The sequence below is a fragment of the Nannobrachium achirus genome (genome assembly GCF_963921795.1).
Source record: "Nannobrachium achirus genome assembly, chromosome: 10".
Lineage (NCBI taxonomy): Eukaryota > Metazoa > Chordata > Actinopteri > Myctophiformes > Myctophidae > Nannobrachium > Nannobrachium achirus.
The window spans coordinates 58,354,503-58,379,272 of record NC_137819.1 but is presented as its reverse complement, the minus strand read 5'-3'; the positions used below and the strand labels follow the sequence as shown (position 1 = coordinate 58,379,272).

At 44.6% G+C, this 24,770-nt stretch overlaps 1 protein-coding gene across 2 annotated transcripts in view; it reads left to right on the top strand.

The window, feature by feature from the left end:
• ash1l (ash1 (absent, small, or homeotic)-like) overlaps positions 1–24,770 on the top strand; it is a 61,104-nt gene that overhangs the window by 20,551 nt on the left and 15,783 nt on the right. For both annotated transcript variants that reach the window (XM_080735020.1, XM_080735021.1), the window contains exons 5-19: positions 728–1,487; positions 3,328–3,504; positions 4,012–4,106; positions 4,564–4,637; positions 4,903–4,948; positions 6,122–6,230; positions 7,014–7,220; positions 7,963–8,109; positions 14,461–14,569; positions 15,351–15,500; positions 17,970–18,037; positions 19,147–19,313; positions 20,135–20,287; positions 21,790–21,844; positions 22,704–22,836. In XM_080735020.1, coding sequence (XP_080591146.1) covers positions 728–1,487; positions 3,328–3,504; positions 4,012–4,106; positions 4,564–4,637; positions 4,903–4,948; positions 6,122–6,230; positions 7,014–7,220; positions 7,963–8,109; positions 14,461–14,569; positions 15,351–15,500; positions 17,970–18,037; positions 19,147–19,313; positions 20,135–20,287; positions 21,790–21,844; positions 22,704–22,836 — 2,450 coding nt within the window. The remainder of the gene's footprint in view (positions 1–727; positions 1,488–3,327; positions 3,505–4,011; positions 4,107–4,563; positions 4,638–4,902; positions 4,949–6,121; positions 6,231–7,013; positions 7,221–7,962; positions 8,110–14,460; positions 14,570–15,350; positions 15,501–17,969; positions 18,038–19,146; positions 19,314–20,134; positions 20,288–21,789; positions 21,845–22,703; positions 22,837–24,770) is intronic.

Genomic DNA, 24,770 nt, shown 5'->3' with positions numbered 1-24,770 from the left:
CACTTTGTCACTTTGCTGGACCTGGGTCAAACCGCATTTGACCCGGGGGACAGTTGCTTGTGACACAAGACAACATCTGTCAACAAGCTCAGACAAACCTGTGGAATTATTGGAAAATCAAGTCACTCCACTAATTGATTCATCTAATTGACGTCTAACCAGACAACGGTCTGAGTCGTCCTGATATAATAATCCTTCTTTATCTGATGTAATCTTGTTATCTTATCTTACACCAAGCAGCTTAAAACAGACACTCAGGAATGATTTACTCCTCTTGGCAGTTTATGACATTCTGTATACCAGCGGTTCTCAACCTGTGGGTCGGGACCCCTAGGGTGGTCCCCCAAATTATTTCAGGGCATTCCCAGATGATTAACTTATTGTGCAACATTGTTTTCTCACTCCACAGTAAACAAACCAACACGAAGTTTAAGTGTATAGAGGGTTTATGAACATTTCTAAAGTATTCAAATATTAGAGACAAGAATTTTGAAAATAGCCGATCTAGAGGCGTTGTGACTTGTGAGCAGGCAGATCTGCTATTATCACAATAGAATCGTGTTGTACAAAATGTAATTCCTCAACTCAACTTAGTGCTTGTCTAGGTTGGGGGGGGGGGGGGGGGGGGGGGGGGGGTCCCCAGTTAAAATATGATTATTCTGGGGGTCACGGCCTACAACAGTATGTTGACCGCTGTTGTCTTTATCTCTCTCTCTCCACAACGCAGTGACCCCGGGCGTGCAGACGCGAGGCATCGCCCTCTCCGCCCCCGAGGGCCCGGAGGGCCCCCTGCACCACCGGCACCACCACCACCCGGCCCCGCTGTTCCACCCCCACGTCTCCACCGCCTCCTCCTCCTCCGCCTGCCTCACCCTCGCCCCCGCCCAGAACTGCTGCCTGGAGGCCTCCCCGCCCCCCCACCACTCCCACCGCGGCGGTGGCACGCAGCAGCAGCAGCCCCCGAAACACAGCCTCCACCACGTCAACAAGATCCTGCGCGCCAAGAAGCTGCAGAGGCAGGCGCGGACAGGGAACAACGTGGTGAAGAAGAGGGGCCCGGGGCGCCCCCGGAAGCATCCCCTGCCCTCGCCGCCTCCGTCGCCTCCTCCGCTGCCCGTCGCTGTCGCCGCCGCCGAAGTGGCCCAGGCCAGGCACCGGGACCGAGGAGGAGGAGGGGCAGGAGGCGGTGGAGGTTTGGGAGGAGTTGGCCAAAGGTGGGAGGGGGACACGGTGACGGACGCCATCGAGTCGGTGGTCCAGGGCCAGCGCCGGAAAGGCCAGAAGAGGAAGCACTGGGAGGGGGACGGCGAGGAAGAGGAGGAGGACGAGGACGAGGAGGAGGACGGGGAGGATGACGGGGAGGCCGAGGAGACGGAGGAGCAGCTGGAGGGCAGAGAGGAGAACCTGGGCGCTCTGGCTGTCAGGGCCAGGGCGGCCGCGGCAGGGAGGGTCTGGATCACACCGGACGACCTGCAGCACTTCAGAGGGTGAGTCGCAAAGGCATGCTAGGGATGGGACCATAAGCCATATTATCGTTTATCGTGATAAAAAAACACTCACGATAATCTTGATATTGTGATATCGTCCTCCGTCATGCACTGGGATCAATTCACCTTTTATTTCCCAAGCTGCATATCCAGTACCACTTAAACCCTCTATAATTGGTAAAAGGTACTTATAATATACTTACTTGATAGTCTTTTTTTCCACTCACTATCACAAGTTCTGCCGCAGGACAATGGATTTTGATCATCGCGATAATATCGTAAATCGCCATTTCTTTTGTCACAATAATCGTGATATGAAATGCTCACATCGTCCCGTCCCTAATGTATGCCTTGCACGCCAAGTGTCGAATGACACAACAATGCACAACAAAAGTGACATAAAATGTGTTATGGAGGTGTCACGTACCTCTGGAAAAATAAATGGTTGCAGGCGTCTTCAGAAAATGTTGCGTGCTCTTGATTGTTTAGGAAGACAAAGTAAACTCTTATTACCACAGAGATGCACGAGATTACCTCCTCTTCACTGTCACAGACAGTATTAATCCTCTACAGTTTACAATTTAAGTGACTTACAATAAGCAAGGTAACACATCAGTACATCAACATCAACACATCAAATGGAAAGAAATAGTAGGCAAATCGAAGAGAAACCGGTAGTCCAAGCACCTATTAATAGTAAAAACTTCAAAACAAATTATAACATAAAGACACAGATGCCCAGAGACACGTAAAGTGATGCATCGTTTGACACTTGTTGCTCAATTATGTTCAAAGAACAAACTGCCCTTAACTCTCACTATGGTTTTAACCCATTTAGGCTTAGAATTATTGAATGCTTTAACCAGTGAAAAATAGCAAATATACAAGCTCACAGCGCGGCACCGAGTGCCGCGCTGCGAGCTTGTAGATCTGCTATATTTTTGAAAATGTGTGCAAATCTTTGAATATGTATTTTCAAAGCAAACGTTTGTAATTCAAATTTTGCTTCTGGGTGGTCCCTGGAACTAAATATTTTGAGATGGGGGTCCGTGGCCAAATACATATCATTTTGGGGGTCCTTCACGTGAGAAAGTTTGAGAACCACTGACATAGTAGTCTCTCAAGAACAGACCAACTGAGCTCCAATTAAGTGAAAAAGGACCTTTTCTTTGACGATGGCTGGCCAGATTGCTGACATAGAAACATAGGTTTTTCAAAAGATCTTAGGATTCAAAGACTCACTTATAGAATTGGGTCAAAATTCACGATTTTTCAAAAATAGCAGATCTACAAGCTTGCAGCCACGCTGTGAGCTTGTATATCTGCTATTTTTTAATAGTTAAAGCATCCAATAATTTTAGGCCTAAATGGGTTAAAGCCCTCTCCAGTATTATGTGTGTTTTTCAGCTGTATGTTTTCACTGACCTTTTTGGACAAATAAGTGTGAAGTTCAATAGCTCCCCTGAAATAGGTAATGTAAAGGTTACATAGCATTAACCAAGACCAGCACGCCCACGTTGGATCGACTGTGAGCCTCGACCTGCCAGTCTTTCTCGTTACCATAGCTTTGCTAAGTTGATTTCACACATCAACCACAACCCCGCGCCACATACGCGTGCGTACACAGGGTTTTGCTGATAGAATTAGGGGGAATAACGGAGTGTAAAATTTGCTGGAAGGGGTTTTCAGTGTGACAGGTAGTGACTGACTGTGTGGGACTCTGTTTGAGCAAAACCGTCACAGCGAGCGCTAATCTTAGAACTCAGCGTGATTGTATAAATAGGTTCATTTATCAAAGCTCAAGTCAACACCAGAAACTCAGTCACGGTTCTAATTATAGCTCGCTGGAAGGCAAGCCAGACGGCCACTCCTCTCCGGAACGCCCAGGCGCCGTCTCCAGGGAACAAGCTCCGCCCCCCGCGTCCATAACCGGCCAACGGGAGAAGAGACCTGCCAGACCTCCGAAGAAGAAGTTCCAGAAGGCAGGGCTCTACTCTGATGTGTACAAGACTGAAGAGTGAGTTTAACAATCTATAATGGATCAAACAAATCATTTACGATGAATATATTCCGTCGTTGTCGGGTGGAAACCTTGTATGTCCAAAACCTTCCTTTTGTTGTTATAGTTTTAAAAGCGATTTGAAATAGTGAAAATAGCCGATCTACAAGCACACAACGCCTCGCACCGCGAGGCGTTGTGTGCTTGTAGATCTGCTCTTTTCACTCGTTTTGTGCGATAGCCTTGTATGATGAAGCAGGGCTTTGCTTGCAAAACGTGCAGATTTGAAACTCGGAGATACCAGGTTTCTACCCGACAGCGACGATATATGTATTTATTTTATCGTCTTCATAAACAATTAGTACTATTTTAACCACTAATTGTATGCCGAGTCTTTATCCCACATTGGATACAATTAATGCGTAATAGTGTGTAATAGTATGGTATATGTTTCTATGTCTTCTCTACCATGCACATCTTTGTAGTGCTTCATGCTCTGTTTGTGTCTGTCCTACATCCCTGCAGTCCCCGCAGTCAGCTGCTGCAGCTAAAGAAAGAAAAGCTGGAGTACATACCCGGAGAACACGATTACGGACTCTTCCCCGCTCCCATCCATGTTGGTGAGTCCTCATTCATTCATTTACTCTAGAGCAGGGGTCTTTAACGTTTTTAACGTTACTGTAAAAAATTGAAAAAAGTTTCTATCACACAAAGATTTGGAGGACCCCCTGTAGTAACTCTGAGGACCCCCTAGGGGTCCCGGACCCCCTGTTGAAGACCCTAGCTGTAGAGAATAGCTGCATCAACAAAATGACCATAATCTGCAGGGATGTGATCAGGAACATTAGGAGAAAAAACACGAGTGACCGGCCAATTGTAATCCATGAAGTAAACCGTTTAAAAAGAAGGTCACTGTGACTTCTCCCAAGCCAAATTTATGCTAAACTGAAAATAACTCATCATCGCCGAAAGTTTGTCTTGGCCGAAGGAGGAAGAAAGCTCTGTTGTCTCCCATGCATTCCTTTCTCACGCACCCAATTATGTGGCATCCTGTCTCCCTGACTCTCCTCTTTCCAGGGAAGTACCTGAGACAGAAGCGCATTGATTTCCAGTTGCCTTACGACATCCTGTGGCTGTGGAAACATGACCAGGTGATCAGTCTTGTCCACTCCTTTACGTGTTATTACCGTTTTTTCCACTCACTGGGGTAAAAGGAGGGTCGTGTGAGGGCTACAGACTATGTATTTGTCTCTTTCTCTTAAACTGTTCTCTGTGTGTGTGTGTGTGTGTGTGTGTGTGTGTGTGTGTGTGTGTGTGTGTGTGTGTGTGTGTGTGTGTGTGTGTGTGTGTGTGTGTGTGTGTGTGCGCGCGTGCGTGCGTGCGTGCTTGTGCTTGTGTGTGTGTGTGTGTTTTCAGCTTTACAAGAGGCCCGATGTCCCCCTGTATAAAAAGATCAGATCAAGTGAGTATAGCCACACTACTATTGCTCTTGTGTGTTTTACTCGGTAGTTGCCATTAGCCAGTTTTCAGAACTCTCTCCAGTTACGTTGGCTCATCAATCAAATATGATTTGTGGAATGGAAAATGCCCTTGAGCAAGACAGTAACCTTAGAGCTGGAGCTGATGCCTGGGCACTGCTCACTGGCTGCCCACTGCTCCTGCTATGGGGCTGTTAAGTATGACATCATTTTGTAGGCAGAGGAGAATTTCTGCCCCCAGTTTCCGTGAATCTTTTTACTATTTTTACTATTTACAAATTTTTCTTCTCTTTGTTGTTGAAAGGAAAGTGTTAGAATTATACTTTAGTCGTTATTTTTGTCTCGGATCTGTCGAAAATAGCGAGGGACAGAAAATGCTCTGGGGGCAGATTCTCCTCTGCCTACAAAATGATGTCACGGCTTAAAAGCCCCATATGCATCAAACAAGGAAGTATAGGGTTGAAGTGGTTAACCCATCCTAACTTTAGTTAGGATGGGTTAACCACTTCAACCCTATACTTCCTTGTTTGATGAATATAGCAAATCTGCAAGCTCACAGTGATCTACAAGCACACAGCGTGTGCTTGTAGATCTGCTATGATGAGACACTATCTTACGAGAATCTACATCTGGTTTAAAACAGAATGGGCTGGTTGCAAATCTTTGGTCTTAACTAGACTGTAATCCCAGAATTTTTGGCAGATTAGAACAACTTTACCTGCCACAACTAAAATGTCCCCACTCTTTGGTTTAGTTTATTTATTTGCCCACACTGGATCTAGTTACAAGAATTTACTTTTCCTTTTTAACAAAAAAAAAAAAAAAGGTTTGTTAATTCCTGGGACACTGCAATGTCTCTCACATCTGTTTTAATGGTTCAGTGTCAACAGTTGTTTTTATTTATTGATTTATACAACACTGAACACTATTCAATCCAACTGTTATAATGTGCTAATAATATACAATACGTGATAATGTTGCATTAAAAGTAAAACTATGGAACCGTGTCTCAACTGGTTCTGCTCATTTTAAGTCCCATATGGACTTAACAGGCAAACGTAAATGTTTCTAAAAGCACGTTGTCCACCTATCCCACCTATCACAGATGTGATAAATGTTTCTAAAAGCACGTTGTCCACCTATCCCACCTATCACAGATGTATACGTGGATGTGAAGCCTCTCTCTGGTTATGAAACAACTACATGTAGCTGCAGACCTCCTGAGGAACACACTGACAAAGGCTGCCTCGACGACTGCCTTAACAGGTACACGCATGCACACACACACACACACACACACACACACACACACACACACACACACACACACACACACACACACTCACATTCATCTGCACATGCACACTCGTTAGGGATGGGACGATATGAACATTTCATATCACGATTATTGTGACCAAAGAAATCGCAATTTACGATATTATCGCGATAGTCAAAATATCCCCAACATCCATTATCCTGGGGCGGAACGTTTGCCAAAAAAATTGCCGATCTACAAGCTCACAACGTGAGCTTGTAGATCGGCTATTTTTTGGCAAAGAGGTTTGGTAGAGAGTGAAAAAAGACTTTATCAAGTACGTATATTATAAGTACGTTTTACCAATAGAGGGTTTAAATGGTACCGGATATGCAGCTCGGCAAATAAAAGGTGAATTGATCCCAGTGCATGACGGAGAACGATTTCACGATAAATTAAATCTCCACAATACGATTAACATGAGTGTTTTTTATCACGCTAAACGATAATATCGCTTATCGACCCATCCCTAACACACACATGCACGAACACACAAACCCCTAACAAATGGAGGATGCTTTCCCCCTGTGAGTGCTGGAAAATTAAGCAGCCCTCTGGGGAACTGACATAACTTTGTCATTAGTCCTATGTTTTTTGTGTGTGTGTGTGTGTGTGTGTGTTTCCTTTGCTAAAGGCGAATGTGAACGATGGCAGAACAAACCAGATCATTCTAAGAACGGCCTCGCGCGTTACACGCAACACTTAACTTCATTCTCTCTTTCCATGGTCCTCAGGATGAGCTTCGCAGAGTGCTCCCCCAGCACCTGCCCCTGTGGGGAGCAGTGTGACAACCAACACATCCAGAGACACGACTGGGTCCAGTGTCTGGAACGCTTCCGTGCCGAGGGGAAGGGCTGGGGCATCCGCACCAAGGAGTCGCTCCGCTCGGGGCAGTTCATCATCGAGTACCTGGGAGAGGTGGTCAGCGAGCACGAGTTCAGGTGAGACCACCACATGCATGGATCAGTGATGATGGTTTTAAATATTTAAAATCCTATATTTCATTAACTGGTCCCCCAGGGGTCTGTACTTGGCTCCCTCCTTTTCCCCTCTACACCAAATCTCACGCCGCGTTTTTCCGGAATGAGCGCCTTTTATGACATGCCCAGAATAAGGGTGTTCGTGGTGAATATTGGTCTTGTGGCTTGTGTATGGCTAATAGGAAAATAATTCACCAAAATCAGCTCTTCGTCTATTGTTTTTTCCTGAGTGCATAAATGTGCTTTCCCTTACATCAGGGGTCTTCAACAGGGGGTCCTTCAGAGTTACTACAGGGGGTCCTTCAAATCTTTGTTTGATAGAAACCTATTTTCTCCTTTTTTATATTAACCACTCGAGCCCTAACGTCCATATTCTGAGAACTTAAGCCAAAAATGTGAGGTGTTGTGAGCTTGTAGATCGGCTATTTTCGGCAAAGAGGTTTGGTGTAGAGGAGAAAAAGAGCACACTAAGTACAGAGTGAAAGGTCAAGTTTATTAGGTATTGATGGTTGAAGTGGTTACATATCTGATAACACAAATTGACATGAATCCAAAATACACTGATGATTGTGCTGTCAAACGATGAAACTAGATTGGAATCTGGGGGTCCCATCTTCATCTCGCTCTCAGCTAAGGGGTCCTTGGCCTGAAACCTGCCTTACATGATCTCTCTCTCTCTCTCCGTATGTCTCCCTCCGGTCAGGAGTCGTATGATGGAGCAGTACTACGCCCATAGCGGTAACTACTGTCTGAATCTGGACAGTGGCATGGTGATTGACAGCTATCGCATGGGCAACGAGGCACGCTTCATCAACCACAGCTGTGAGCCCAACTGTGAAATGCAAAAGTGGTGGGTGTCACTCTTTGTTCCGTTTCCTCTACACACACACACACGGTCATGAAATTCCTGGAAATATTTTGAAATTAGAAAAATATTTTTCCAGTACTGGAAAAGTTTTGGAATTGATCAAGGGTCCTGGAAGGTCCTGGAAAAATAGTTATACATTGTCTTTGGTTATTGATTTTGTTAATACCTCTGAAATGACAAATTAAACTTTGGCCAAATTGTCAAATATTAAAGGCAGAAATTGCGAGGCGTTGTGAGCATGTAGATCTGCTATTTTCACTATAGAAACGTGTTATACAAAATTCCTCAACTCTTAGTGCTCGTCAGGGTGCCGGGTCCCCAGTTAAAATATGATTCTTTCGGGGGTCACAGCCTGAAAAGGTTGAGAACCACTGGCATACACTACCTGTCTTTGGGCATTGCGCATAGGAGAAAGCGACTTGTTATTGAGCTGAATTATTGTTACTAGCCCTTACCCGTTCAAAGATATGAGCTCCAAAATGATGTGCAGTGTGTGGATTATGGGATGTGCACTGTGCACACAGTATATGAGGGATGGAAAGTAACTTTAACTGGTGCTTGCATGCTAATATGTAGGAGCATCAATGTAAGAAATACCCGTTCCATTTAACGGCTACAGAGATACTGTGTACCGATCTGCATGATTTTGGACAACATCTGTAACAGGGCCAGAACCCCCCCCGCCCCCCCCCCACACACACACACACTCCCCCCCTGTGTGTGTGTGTGTGGGTTTGTGTGTGATTGTGCATGGCCTGAACAACAGCGCCCCTCCCTTAACATGTGTGGTCACAAAAGGTACTGTAGGCTAAATAGATATAGATACACCATAAAAATGCTATTCTACAGCATACGATTTGTGAAAGTGACAAACGGGCTTCACAGTTATGTCAGGTGTGTTCATATGCTGATGGTGATGCGATTTCAGATCAATTGCTCCAGCCACCGAGGAGAAACGCTGTTTCATACAGACAGACACTCACTCACTCACTCAGACAGACATTCGCAAAATTATAGTATAGATATAGTCCTGGAAATTGGGTTAAATATTCTGGAAAAGTTTTGGAAATTAATTGGTAAAAATGTGTAGGAACCAGACAAACACAATGTTGTGTCCCCTCACTAAACCCCAATTGAATGGAATTTTGTAATAATTCTGTGGCGTTTGTTTTGTTTAAAACTGAAGGGTGGGATTCTTATGGCATCAGAATACCTGTTGATCACCGAAACGAATGCTAAATACACTTTCACATCTTTCATTTATTTATTGAAATTTAGATGCTACACTGCCATTTTTGAAAGATGTGGGTTCTCGAGTGCATTTACATTTTATTGCGACTGTAGGTCACAGTTAACTATGAAAACCGTTACATCGTGTCAGTAACGCCTGTCAGAGCCCGGGTATACAGCGGGTAAAACCTCGATGTCTATAGCTGACCTATGACATCACATTGTTGTGACATCACATTCCGTCCTTGTCCCTTGTATGCCCATATATGGAGATCCCTGATGTCATCAATATTAAGCCCATAGCTTGGAATGCCCATATATGGACATATTGTGTGAGTCTCATGTGGTCTATAACTTAAGACGTCTATGATGTCAGACGTCAGTAATATCCTTATTTGGGAAAATATTTTGTCCTCATTTTGTCCAACTTAAACAACCAACCGCAACTCGAATCACACTTGCAAGCGCCCCCGATGGCCTACTGGTCCAAGTGCATATACTTAGGCTTTGTGTGGCCTGCAGCAGGTCGCTGGTTCGATTCCCGAGCCCGACCCAGGTTTGCTGCGTGTCTCTCCCCATCTCTTCCCCTGTTTCCTGTCGATCTACTGTCTGTCAATAAAGGCATAAAAAGCGCCAAAAAATATATAAAAAAAAAAAAAGAATCACACTTGCAAATGAATTCCATCCTGTGCAAAGGGCGAGGTCGCTTTTCGCCCTTAGGCGTCTTACTGGTAATTTACCAGTAAGACTCCCTAATCGGGAGATAAGCGACCGTCAGGTCGCAGCGTGATTTTAGGGCAAAATGTGTAGGAGCAGTGTCCAAAAATGTGTTTGAAAAAATCGGCCTGATGGTGGCGCTATATGGGACAGATCCATGTTGATGACATGAGTGTAGACATACTGTGTACCGATTTGCGTGATTTAAGGGCAAAATCTGTAGGAGCAGTGTCCAAAAATGTGTTTTAAATAATCGTCCTGAAGGTGGCGCTAAATGGGACAGATCCATGTTGATGACATGAGTGTAGACATACTGTGTACCGATTTGCGTGATTTTAGGGCAAAGATTGTAGGAGCTGTGTCCAAAAATGTGTTTAGCAAGAATCGGCCTCATGGTGGCGCTGTGTCATGTGTGAATAGATATAGACCGGTTTCTTGTTTACAAACATTGAGACTAAATGCACAGCTGAATGTATCATGTAATCAATTCCCACCAATCCCCAAACCTGTTGTTTTGGGGAGCGCTGCCCGAGCGCTTCATGGTTTCTATTTATTGGCTAATTTTGGTACCGACCCATCAGTGTGACGTGGACCAGAAACCCGTCTATAGGGTGGAGGTTGTGATTTGGCAGGCAAAAATATGGTATGGATAGGGGCAACGGTTGCGGAGATATGAGAAGGGCAAAAGTGTGACGTGTGACGTGTGACAGACTGACAGACTGACAGCTGGTCGAGGTTTTGATAGTAACTGCGACCTGGCGGTCGCAACAATTGGGGCATTTAGCATACGCTCTTAATCCAGAGCGATTTACAGTAGTAAGTGTAGTGCCCTCTAGGCTGCGGGTGTACAGTGATCATAAATGAGAGCGTTAACCTCCCCTGGTCATTAGTGGAAGGTCTCTGCAGGTCGTAATGTGATACAATCACCTTGGCTCCTCTCAGCCAGCGGACAAAGACCTGAATGGTTTTACCGTCCAACGAGTCCAGGATAAACCAATTGAGTGGTTTCTAGGCAGGGTCAGGACCCTGCCCTTGGCCAGGTCAAATCCACCCAGTCAACAGAGACCCGGTTAAGTAGGCTTTTCTCCACTGCCAGACAACAACAACAACAACAACAACAGCCAGGGGTGTCGCACCAAATTCTGGGCCCTGGGTACAAGGAGTCACTCACATTTTGTGCTTTAACTATTGAAAAATAGCAGATATACAAGTTAGCGAGCTTGTAGATCTGCTATTTTTGAAAAACATTTGTGAGTCATTTCTTTGTCAGTGGTGCTCAAATATTTATGTGAAGGACCCCCAAAATGATATGTATTTGGCCACGGACCCCCATCTCAAAATATTTAGTTCCAGGGACCCCCCAGAAGCAAAATCTTTTAAATGTTTGCTTAAAAAATACAAATATTCAAAGATTTGCACACATTTATTCAAGACTTTTCAAAAATAGCAGATCTACAAGCTCGCAGCGCAGCACTCGGTGCCGCGCTGTGAGCTTGTATATCTGCTATTTTTCAACAGCTAAAGTATAAAATAATTCCACCTTGGGCCCTAGTAACTCAGTCCCACTCCCCCCGACCCCCCCCCCCCCCCCACCTTGTGACGCCCCTGACAACAAGACCTGCTTTGCTATTGTTTAGCCATTGTTGTAGGTGGATGGTTGTAGCTAGCGCGGTGTTGCTAGCGTTTAACCCCAGAGGGGCTGAACACAGACAGCTAACGACCGCGGAGACCTGCTACCCTGCCCTGCAGCGTGCACCAGCCTGCAATGTAGGACACAGCTCTAACAACACGCGCACACACACACACACACACACACCATGTCCATGTGGGTGTCCACGCACCAAGTGGATGTAGGTGCGCGTTGAGTCTGTGTTGCGCGCGCAAATGTTTTGTTTGTGTGTGCGTGCATGTTTGTGGGTGTGGGTGTGCATGAAGTGTACCGAGGCTTGCCTGCAGGAACAGATTGTGTAGCGCACGTGTCAGACAACAGCCTGCTTCTCTGTTTACGATGTCCGCCTATGTGTGTGTCGGTGTGTGTGCGTGTGTGTGTGTGTGTGTGTGTGTGTGTGTGTGTGTGTGTGTGTGTGTGTGTGTGTGTGTGTGTGTGTGTGTGTGTGTGTGTGTGTGTGCGTGTGCGTGCGCGTGGCATGCACACACCAGAATGTGTGCCCGAAATAAAAAGCTTGCACAAGGATGGAGGATTTTGGGGCACAAAGCGTGGCGAGTCATTCATCTTGTCATAGAAGAGCGATTACATGAAGCGAGGCCTCAGATACAGCTGTAGAGCACTAGATGATGTGCTGAAGCAGCTTTTTGCACCTATAGAAGGAATAAATTATAAAGACACCCGGGCAAATAGAATAATGTTCTTTCTTCTCTTCTGGGCAGAGTGTGGCAAAAAAAAAGAAAAGAAATGGAGTGCTGCTTGAGTCTAACGGGAGGAGCAATGTAGTGACAGACTGACTGACGAAATCCCCTTGAACGAAAGCCAAGGGAAACACGGCCCAGCCTCTTTATCCAAAATGCTAAATCGTGGCTGTATTTAGGTTGGCTCTCTAGGAATAAACCAAGTCAAAGGGTATGGAGACATCACGTATTGTATTGTTTTGTAGAAAAATAACCTAGTTAACCACTCACGCCCTATCTTGGATGGATGTATGGACGGTTTTATTTTACCATTGAACACAATTGCACAACGGAAGTATCTTGAGGAGGAGGTAGGTGGGGAGTACCATCACTTGGATTTAGAGTTCAACAAAATATGAACTGAGGGGGAAAAGCATGTTCCCGGATCGGGTGGATGAGGTCTTGAGAGATCTCTAGCCCTTTCGCCTCTGTGAGTGGAGGGGGCGGAACGGTCCGTTGTTGGGGGGTGAGAGGTGTCCTTGATAATACCAAGGGCCTTAGACTGACAGCGTTGCTGGTTGATAGACTCAATTGATGGTAGTGAAAAGCCTATCGTCGTTGTTGGGTGGAAACCTCGTATCTCCAATTTCAAATTTGTACGGTCTTTCGCAAAGTAAAGCCCTGCTTCATCGTACAAGGCCGTCGCACAAAAGTAGTGAAAACAGCAGATCTACAAGCACACTTGTAGATCGTCTGTTTTCACTACAGTAGTTTAAATCATTTTTAAAATGATAAATGCAAAACGGAACGGTTTTGGACATACAAGGTTTCCACCCGACAACGACGCTATGATACGCTGAGCAGTTTTTCACCACCCGTTGCAGTGACTTCTGCTCCGAAACAGTACAATCACCTCATGCAGGTGAGGGTGCTTTCAGTGGTACAGTGGTAAACCTTTTCCAGCGTCGGGTGAGAATGTGAGATAGTTTGACTCTCCTCAATTTCCTTCAATTTCCTCAAGAAAAAAGAGACGCTGGTGGGCCTTCTTTATCAGGGAGGATGTATTTAGGCTCCGGGAAAGATCTTCTGATATAATGACCCACAGAAATGTGAAGCTGGTGACCATAGACTGTATAAAAGATATGGACAAAGTGAAGCCATTGGTTTCTATGCAGCGCAAATGACACAATATGGGTCCTTGGCATGGGTGTTGCCATCATAGATTGTAAAGGCACCAGAGGATGCTATTGGCTGCCAACGGTCACGTGCAACCGCAGAGATACATGGGAGAATGTGGTCGGAGCCTCCCGAAATACAGCACACAGCTGGCTGGTATTAGTTTAGTTGGCCACGCCCCCAACAACTTTATCAATTTTAACATAAATGGGACCTTATTTTCACAAAACGCATATAATCGTGATTGAAAGGCAATTTTTAACTAGCAATAGGAACCATAAAGTATTTATGAAAATGTTTTGGTTTTAAATTTAGGTTAGAAAACGAAAGGGGAAAATGAATGGGGTCCAATGGAGAACAATTCTTTTTGCGATCGGCCGGGGGGAAAACAGCGCAACTAGCGTCCAATCATAGGAAGTTTTACTTTCGTATTGGAGTCATTTTAAATCGGCGGAACTTTGCCCCTGCTGGTGACGCGCTCCATCTCCTCCACCCCATCGATGACGACAGGAGCCTGCTGCCCTCGGCTATATTCAAACATAGCCGATCTACAAGCTTACGGCGTGTTGATGATGTGAGCTTGTAGATCTGCTACCATTTTGAAAATTAAGCCCGTAATGACATGGTTGTTGTGAGACTGTATTCCTTTGACTTTTTCTGTTCTTGTTCGTTTCCCTCTCTCTCTCTTTCTCTCCCTCTTTCTCTTCCTCTCTTATCTCTGTTATCTCTGTTATCTCTCCCTTTCGTTCTCTCTATCTCCGTCTCTCTCTCTCTCTGCATGTGTGTGTGTTTGTGTGTCCTGGGCTGTCCGTCTCTGATTACCTGTGTGTCTGTGGTGTGTGTGTGTGTGTGTGTCTCCTCCAGGTCAGTGAATGGTGTGTACAGAATCGGTCTGTTTGCCCTAAAGGAGATGAACAGTGGCACTGAACTCACATACGACTACAACTTCCACTCCTTCAACACAGAGGAACAGGTGAGCACGCACGCACGCACGCACGCACACACACACACACACACACACACACACACACACACACACACACACACACACACACACACACACACACACTCAGATTACTCTAATCTGAATCCCAATGCTTTTGGAGGGGGGAAAAAAGAAATGTTTACCGAACATATTGGAATTCTAAGATAATTTAAATCCCGGTTGTTGTTAAGTTCATTAATAATGTTTTATTATTGTTCTAATCTAATGCAGGGGTTTTCAAAGTGGGTGACGACGGGGCACCCTGGGGTGCCGTGACGGCAGTCCAGGGGTACTGCGAGATAATTTGATAAGATTTGGAATTTATTTGGACACTTGAAAAAATATTTAGTATAAGTACAAAGTTATTTTCGGTCAGTTCTTACCAAAAATGGCTATTATCTCAACGTTTTCCTCGCAACATAATCACTAAACATAAGGTGCTGGGAGTGAAATTCATGAATATAATGTAGGGGTGTCAAGGAGGAAAAATATATTTATAGGGGCGTTCTGAGCCAAAAAAAGTTTGGGAACCCCTGATCTAATGGATATAAATAAAATGTAAATCTAACCGCGTCATTGCATTTTTTCACTGGTTAAAGCATTCAATAATCCTAGGCCTAAATGGGTTAAAATGACACATTGTATATGGTTTTAGAATAGGATACATTGATTGGATGCTCCAAAGTGTCTCCAGACTTCCAACCCAATGTGTGACTTACCGTAACTTTGCTCCCTCTTGGTTCTTCAACCCTCTGTTTCTACTTTACAGCAAGTGTGTGAGTGCGGCTCAGAAGGCTGTCGAGGAATCATTGGCGGGAAGAGCCAGCGAATCAACGGCCTGCCGGCCAAGACAGGCGGGACTCGACGACTCGGCCGCCTGAAGGAGAAACGAAAGTCCAAACACCAGCTCAAAAAACGAGTGAGTGACAAAAGAGCCAGAGTAAGATAGAGTTGGAAGCAAAGTCTGTGGGAGAGTTACTGGTCAGAGAATAGTTTTAACAGTCTGAAGGAAAAAACACGCAGAGAGAAACCCATATTTTGTTGAAGTTTTACACATGGAAAACCACTTGTGTTAGTAACCCTTGTCCACTTTAAAACTAAATCCTGTTGCTCCGTTCCAAAATAGCGACCAATCAGTCATTAATGACCCTCATTTGTTGAAAGGCAGACTGTTGTTTTTGTCAGTTACCGGCTGGTTAGAAAAATGAGCCAAGTCCTTTTTTGGCTTTGTTGAAACTCAGGTGCATTGTGTATGTAGGGCATCAGTGTGCCTTTGTCCCTGAGGAACTCTTATTGGGGCACAAGGTTTCTAAAAATGTGACACAAAAGAACTTAAAGGGCCACGCCGCTTAATTTTAGCTTTGAAATATGATATTGTTGTTCCGGAGGACATCAGAGTACAGCCACCAGTCTGTGTGTGTGTGCGTGCGTGCGTGCGTGCGTGCGCACTCGCACAAGAGATTGTCTATATTTAACCAGTAAAGCCAGAAATGCTATAACTGTAACATCATTCCAAACGTTACTACTGTGGAACGTTTGGTATTTTCTTGAGAAAAAGCATAAAAAATACACTTAAAAAAAGTCAGATCAGATGTGTTTAAACTAAGGAAAACTGTATCAGTCAAACACATGATGCAGATACACGAGGCTGGAGTATGTGCTTTCTTACTAAGACAAACGTTCGTGGCTCTGGCTCATCTTGTTTCTGATTAATTTCTTGCCAGCACCTCTTATCACCACAGTACATGCTTAATGTTACTTTTACTTTTTTTTCATTTTCCACAAGATGAACACAATAGATGAGCTGTGCGAAGGAACAGAGGGGCCGTCTGGAATCAGTGTTTACTCACTAGTTCTGACATGACAGCACTGCCAAAATATAACAAAAGACATATTAAACAAAAGGCAAACATTGGACAATTCCTCAAAGTCATTGAAGCAGCACTGGGCTCTATTTATTTTGTATTATTTTTTAGTTTATTGTAGTTCAGGTTTTCTTTGCTGGAATTGCTATACTGGAAATAATTGATCTTCAAGCTAACAATGCATCACACTGTCTGTCTGTGAGGCACGTGCACACACAGACATCAAAGGGGGCTTGAGCCTCTGCCCTTTTATCCTGTAAAAAGTGCCCTCTCCAGACCATGAATGCAATTTTTACTATAGTGAAAGAAATACAAATGCCCCCCTTTCCATGCCGTACCGGAAGGCAGCAAGAGCATTGCCTTGTACAAACTCTCCTGAACTTGAATGCAGCATCTTATGTTGAAAGAATCAGAATTGACCTCTCTGTGTGGAAATCCATGCTTTGTTCAGTGTGGTATCAAGCACCGAAAATAGTCGACCTCCAAGCTCACAATGCGTCACAAGCTAGACGCGTTGTGAGCTTGGAGGTCAGCTAATTTTCGGTATTTAAACCAAAAGTGCCCTTTTAGGAATTTCAGCCCCTGCCTCTATAACATTCTCTGCACGTCCCTGCTGTCCGTGACACATTAGCTTGCAGATCAGTTCATGTTAGCAGGCAGCACTGTCGTTTGTGAGTATATAAATGAGGCAGAATGGTGTACAGTATACCAGGGTTCCCCAATAGGCGGCCCGCGGGGGGCTACTGTCTGGCCCCCACCAACCCCAGTAATAATGGTGGTATAAGAGCAGCAACAACACTAGTATATCGTCGTTGTCGGGTGGAAATCTCGTATCTCCAAATTTGTACGCTCTTTCGCAAATCATACAAGGCCGTCGCACAAAAGTAGTGAAAACAGCCGATCTACAAGCACACAACGCCTCGCGGCGCGAGGCGTTGTGTGCTTGTAGATCGGCTGTTTTCACTAGTTTAAATCATTTTTAAAATGATAAATTCAAAACGAACGGTTTTGGACATACAAGATATTCTCCCGACAACGACGAAAACTGTCGCTGGAGTAGTGGGAACGCCACCGTCGCCCCCTGCAATGTTGTGGCCCTCGGCTTGGTACCCTAGACATAATTCAATGTTGTGGCCCTCGGCTTGGTACCCTAGACATAATTCAATGTTGTGGCCCTCGGCTTGGTACCCTAGACATAATTCAATGTTGTGGCCCTCGGCTTGGTACCCTAGACATAATTCAATGTTGTGGCCCTCGGCTTGGTACCCTAGACATAATTCAATGTTGTGGCCCTCGGCTTGGTACCCTAGACATAATTCAATGTTGTGGCCCTCGGCTTGGTACCCTAGACATAATTCAATGTTGTGGCCCTCGGCTTGGTACCCTAGACATAATTCAATGTTGTGGCCCTCGGCTTGGTACCCTAGACATAATTCGGCCCTTGGGGAAAACTAATTGGGGAACCCTGGTGTATACTGACCCGTGACCTGTTGTCTCTAAACCCTGTGTCTGTCTCTCTCTAGGAAGAAGAGTCGAGTGACAGCAGCAAGTTTTACCCTCACCTCATGAAACCCATGTCCAACAGAGAAAGGTACCCCAATACACACACACGCACGCACGCACGCACGCACACACACACACACACACACACACACACACACACACACACACACACACACCACTAAACAGGAAGTGTGGTTTGAAGTGTTACGGAGTCCTGAAACCAAATGCTTTGGCTCGGTTTTCTACAACAGCGACAGCCAAGTAGTCTGCGAGCTAACTAGAGCTGTAAGAAAACACTCCCTCGGTAGTGAGGTTTTACATGGAATGTGTTTGCAAAACACCATTCATTGCGCTCAAGGTTTCTGTCTCATGTTGGGAGTACCTCCCGTGCACGTGGAAAAGTTTTGATTGATTGACTGATTGGTGGCAGTCTGAATTCTACTTCAGTCCTATATGGAGGCATGCATGTTCAGGGGCGTCACGAGGGGTAGGAAAGTGGGACTGAGTTACCAGGGCCCAAGGTGGAGGGGCCCTAGTAACTTTAGCTATTGAAAAATAGCAGATATACAAGCTCAAGTCGTGAAAATGTGTGCAAATCTTTGAATATGTATTTTTTAAGGGGACATTTGTAACTCAAATTTTGATTCGGGGGGGGGGGGGGGGGGGGGGGGTGCCGCGCTCACAGCGCGGCACTCGGTGCCGCGCTGTGAGCTTGTATATCTGCTATTTTTCAATAGTTAACATTCATGGGGGGCCCCGCAGTGAATCCTTGTACCCAGGGCCCAGAATTCGGTGTGACGCCCCTGTGCATGTTCACATGCTTTATGTTCACATGCTTGCACAGACAGACTGCATCACCTCACACATAATACATACATCCATATAAGAATAAATGCAGTGATTTAACAGAGTCCTGGGTTCTCTAGCACTTACCGTAGCACTTGCCTGCCCTCAATGACCATATCGTCACTGTCTGGCCTCTTAACTAAATCAGGGCTATTTAACACCCTTTACGTCTGTGTGTTGGTTAAAATAACATTGAACCAATGAAAAGTAGTAAAAAGCCCTTCGGTCAAAACCTCCTAACTCCACTGATGCGTTGATGTATTACCTTGAGCTGTCCTTGCTTATTGTCACTCTGGGTTAAGAGTGTCCGCTAAAACGCCTGAATTGTAAACTGTCTGTCTGTCCTGTCAGGAACTTTGTGCTGAAGCATCGGGTGTTCCTCCTGAGGAACTGGGAGAAGATGCGAGAGAAGCAGGAGCTGCTGAAGAGGGAAGGGGAGAGAGAGAGGGACGCCAGCAGCCTGTCCGTCTACACCCGCTGGGGAGGGGTCATCCGAGACGACGGCAACATCAAATCAGGTGTGTGGGAGTCGTGTGCGCGGAAAGGCGTCTGTGTAGCTGAGCGGGAGAGGAGGCCGTCTGGTTGATCAGGAGGTCAACCGCTCTCACCACCTCCTGGGCTGCACAGTCTGTGTCGAAGTGTCCCTGAGCAAGACACTTAATTCCTAACTTCTCCCCCAGGGCGCAATATTAATTTCACCTCCCCACTGCTTCTAATAGTTGAAGTGGGTTAAGTAGAGAGGACAGATTTCATGTATGTGCAAAAAGTACCGGTACATTGGCAAATACCCCCAAACAACTAAAGGACACTATTTGTTTTTTAAAGAGGGTAAATTAAGTCTGGCAGAAAGAAACCTCATATCTCCAAGTTTCAAATTTGTAATTTTTTTCACAAAGTAAAGCACTGCTTCATCACACAAGGCCGTTGCACAAAAGTTGTGAAAACAGCTGATCTACAAGCACACGACGCCTCGCGATGCGAGGCGTTGTGTGCTTGTAGATCGGCTGTTTTCACTAGTTTAAATCATTTTAAAAATGATAAATACAAAACAAATGGTTTTGGACATACAACGTTTCCAACCAACAATGACAATATATGAACCACAAATAACTTATACTTTGCTATAAAGTATTTTTCTAAATTAAGAAATATAGAATAAGATTGAGACATTCCAGTCTATGCAGAAATGCAATGTTGTTGTAATAACATTAGCTCTTTTTACAATGACACGTAATTCATTTGTTGTGACAGGAAGGAAGTGGCATAACGGATGGACGCGTTGCCTTCACAAAGTGCCAGTTTGTTTACGCATCAGAGTTTTCTCTCTTGTGGTTTCCAGACGTGTTCCTGACTCAGTTCTCGGCGCTGCAGACCTCCAGGTCGGTGCGCACGCGGCGCCTCGCCGCCGCCGAAGAGAACACGGAGGTGACGCGCACGGCTCGCCTGGCTCACATCTTCAAGGAGATCTGTGACATGATCACCAGTTACAAGGGTCAGTTGATTGATTCGTTGAATGTTTTATTAGACAAAAATGAAGAACAGTACAATTATAGTCAAAACAAAACAAGAAATAGTACAGTACAAGTACAGTTAACAATTTTGCTGCCATTTTAAACATAGCTGTAGTAAGCAGCTGCCAAATTGGCCTTACCTTTTAACGTGGGCACGCGCACGCATCGTGCACAATCGAACTGAGCACAATGTGAACTGAGCGGTGGTGTGTGTGTGTGTGTGTGTGTGTGTGTGTGTGTGTGTGTGTGTGTGTGTGTGTGTGTGTCTGTGTGTCTGTCTGTCTGTCTCCGACAGACACGGAGACAGACAGACAGACAGACAGACAGACAGACCCACACACACGGCCACGTATAGGAGCGTTGTGACCACCGCTCAAAAATTCAAATAAATCTAGTGGAGCGTTGCGAGGCGTTGTGAGCATGTAGATCGGTTATTTTCACAATTTCTTCTAATATTTTCACAATTTGGCCAATGTTTAATTTGTCATTTTAGAGGGATTATAAAGTCCTTAAATTGTCACTTTTAGAAATGTGCATATAATATACCCTCTATGTCACTTAAACCTTATGTTGGTTTGTTTGCTGTTGAGTGAGAAAACAATGTTGCACATTAAGTTAATCATCTGGGGACCCCCCAAAAAATAATTTGGGGACCCCCTCCCCTGGGGGTCCCGACCCACAGGTTGAGAACCACTGCTTTTTACACCACTGGTTGTGCGCGCTGCCCTCTGTAAGTTACAAGAAGTGCCAGTCATTTCTCTCCTGTGTTTAAACTGTAGTCATATTACCTCCACGGTATTTCTGCTGCTGCCATGTAACTTGACTTTGAGCGTCTCAATGAAAGGCATGTAGGGCCGAATGTAAACACGCGTAGCAGCAGCCGCTAACATAAACACTTCAGTACGAGGACGGTATATTGGGGTGCGGCGGCCTGGCCAACAACCATGAAACCCCAGAGGGCGAGATTCCTCTTTTGACTTTTAACGACTACTTTCGTACTTTGAACACACCTTAAAATGAACCTGACATTTCATACTGTTTAGTTTAGTTAAAATAATGCGATTTTTACCCAACAAAATAGAAGTAAACCTGCCAGCGAGCCTGGTTGTAATTTACTAACCATAACCAGGATGTTGTTTTATTTTAGCTGTTTTTATAGGAATTGTAAAATATGTATATATATATATATTTTAAGTCCTAGTTTTTTATTTTGTCTGCACAAATGTAATTATCTCTAGATATTTTTTATATATATATAACAGTTTTCCATCCCTCTGTTTTATCATTGAGCGGTTAAACTAGACTAAACGTTGCGTTACAACTCCTAAATTCCTTTCCTACTCTGACCTCCAAACCTCACTGGTCCGTCAGTCAGCATTTCTCCTTCTCTTCACCGTGCGTGTAACGATGCACTGCTGTGATATAAAAATAATGACATTGTGTTGACAGGAAATTCATTCTTTTCTCTCTGACCACACCACAGACTCAGCTGGGCAGACGCTGGCCGCTCCGCTGGTGAACCTCCCATCTAGGAAGAGGTAAGAATGTGATCTCAAACCCACGTACTGGTACAAGGAATGAACAAGGCTTTTAAATTCTGACAGAATGTTATGTTAAGCAGTGCCTACCCAGTAGACAAACACAGTTAGAAACCTCAAAGGAAACTGTTTTGACATGCAGGACTTTGGTGCGTGCAAAGACTCAAGTTCAAATATATCTTGGCTATTTATCAACTGTTTTGTGCTATGTGGTCTTTCAAGACATACTTATATTATTATATTCAACCTAATTTTGTGTTACTCAATCAAAACTGCTCCTGTGGGTTCCCACGGTCATGAAATTCCTGGAAATATTTTGAAATTAGTCTAGTTTTCTTTCCAGGACTGGAAAAGTTTGGGAATTGATCAAGGGTCCTGGAAGGTTCTGGAAAAATATTTGTCTATGCATTGTTTTCGGCTATTGATTTTGTTAGTAAAGACACTTTCTAAAACATGTAAAACGTCGCACATGACAAGATATGTAACATACAGTAAGTAGTTTTTTGCTTGATGCTTGATTGCAGCCCAAATATGTGACAAAAACGTCTACAATCTCATTCCCCCATTCCATCACCATTCTATGCTTTATTTTGCAACCCTGTCTGTCTTTGGGCATTGCACATTGGAGACTTGTTATTGTGCTGAATGATTGTTATATAGGCCTGGAAATCGGGTCAAATATTCTGGAAAAGTTTTGGAAATGTATTGGTTAAAATGTGTGGGAACCCTGTCAGTTAAGCATGAACGTTTAGACATTGTCGTTGTTGATTTTCACATTACAACAGCGTTACAAAGCATTGAGATGAATGGTTCTGACATTTACCCTAATAGAAAGCAACTGCCTGCGTGTCGTTATCAGGAACAGTCAGTACTATGAGAAAGTGTCTGACCCTCTGGACCTCAGCACCATCGAGAAGCAGATCCTCACTGGCCACTACAAGACGGTGGAGGCCTTCGACACCGACATGCTCAAAGTGTTCCGCAACGCAGAGGTGGGTGCTTCTCTTCTCCAGGGGCTTGAGCCCCTGCCCTTTTATCTGTCTGTAAAAAGTGCCCTCTCCACACCATGAATGCAGTTTTTACTATGGTGAAAGAAATGCAAATGCCCTCTTTCCATGCCATACCTGAAGGCGGCATTCAAGAGAATTGCCTTGTCCAAACTCTCCTGAACTTACATGCAGCATGCCAGCATCTTGCCCTCTCTGTGTAGAAACCCATGCCATTACGCCACATCTCCAGTATTCACTTGATTATGCTTAGTTCAGTGTGGTATATCAAGCACCGGAAATAGACAACCTCCAAGCTCACAACGCATCGGAGCGCAACGTGTTGTGAGCTTGGAGGTCTGCTATTTCCGATATTTTCACCAAAAGGCCCTTTTAGGAATTTCAGCCCCTGCCTCTCTAACATTCTCTGCATGTCCCTGTTCTCCACCACACATAAACACGCTGTCACACGCATGAGACACAGACAGACACCGCTCTCAGATCAGCTCTAGTGTCAGGCCTGCTGTTCCTCTACACATGCCCATGAACCTTTGATTTACAAGTGTATTGAGTCTGGCTTAGTTTAAAGTGCCACTTGAAAGACCTCTCCGGGGCACTTGGTCTTAAGGTCACAGAGGTTTTAAGCGGACCTTTAAATTATTATAATTTTTGTGAAAAGACTCCTATTTGTTAAAGGAGTAGTTCACCCCCAAATTGACTTTTTTCTATTGATTAGTTACGCCATGGAGACTAGAGTTCAATAATATTTTTAATTTTTTGTTGCATTCCTAAGACAAAAATGTGATAACAATAAATTTACCCCCATTCGTTCCGGATGGGGACCCGTTTCGAAACGGGTCCCCATCGGAATCAATGGGGGTTAATTTACTCGAATCAATTTTTTGTCTTAGGAATGTGACAAAAACCCAAAAATATTATCATTTTGGGGGTGAACTACTCCTTTAAGGAAATATTAAATTTTCATTGCATAGTCCTTCATGGGATAGTGCCCCCCCCCCCCCCCACACACACACACACACACACACACACTCCAGACGAGCTCGGGGCATGTGCCTGATGCACATTTTTGTCGGCTTGTATTTGCTCGTCTTGTCAAGCTATCCTAAACTTAATCTGTTGAATGTCTAACAATTTTTTTATTTACACCAAAAATACTATTCATATATTGAAGTACCATGTGCAATTTTAAAATACTAGCCCGTGGGCACTCGCTCGCCTAAAGGCTCGCACGGGCATGGCTCACGAGCCTCAAGCCCTCGCTGGCGCTGCACCTGCCTTGTTGTCAAATGATGTAAAAGGTCATGCATTCGTTATAAAAGAACATTATTTTTCAACATTAAAATGTTTTGCCGGCTAAATATAATGTAAACAGCCGTGTTTTTTTAGAAGCATACACTGTGGACTGAGGGTGGGTGGTGCTATCCAATGAAGGGCTGTCCAGTTAAAATCTCCTGGGGTGTGGCCGTTGCTAAGAACTGTTGGAAAAAAGAATGACGGATACAGGAAAACAAGAAAAAGAATAGGCTTAGGATTTCATGCCCCTTTAAGACTGGTCACATCCCAGTGGAGTAGTGGGAAGCTCACCTTAAAGACTTAGTGACAGAATGATAAATACATAGTTTTAATGCTGGGGGTTTGTCTAGTATATCGTCGTTGTCGGGTGAAAACCTTGTATGTCCAAAACCGTTCGTTTTGCATTTTTCATTTTAAAAATGATTGCTTGTAGATCTGCTGTTTTCACTCCTTTTGTGCGACGGCCTTGTGCGATGAAGCAGGTCTTTACTTTGCGAAAGAACGTACAAATTTGAAACTTGGAGATACGAGGTTTTTCCACCCGACAACGACGATAGTGTATACGGTATGTTAAACAGTGTCCCTTTTGCCACTGTGAGCTTCTCTTGTTCCTTAGCACCTGTCAA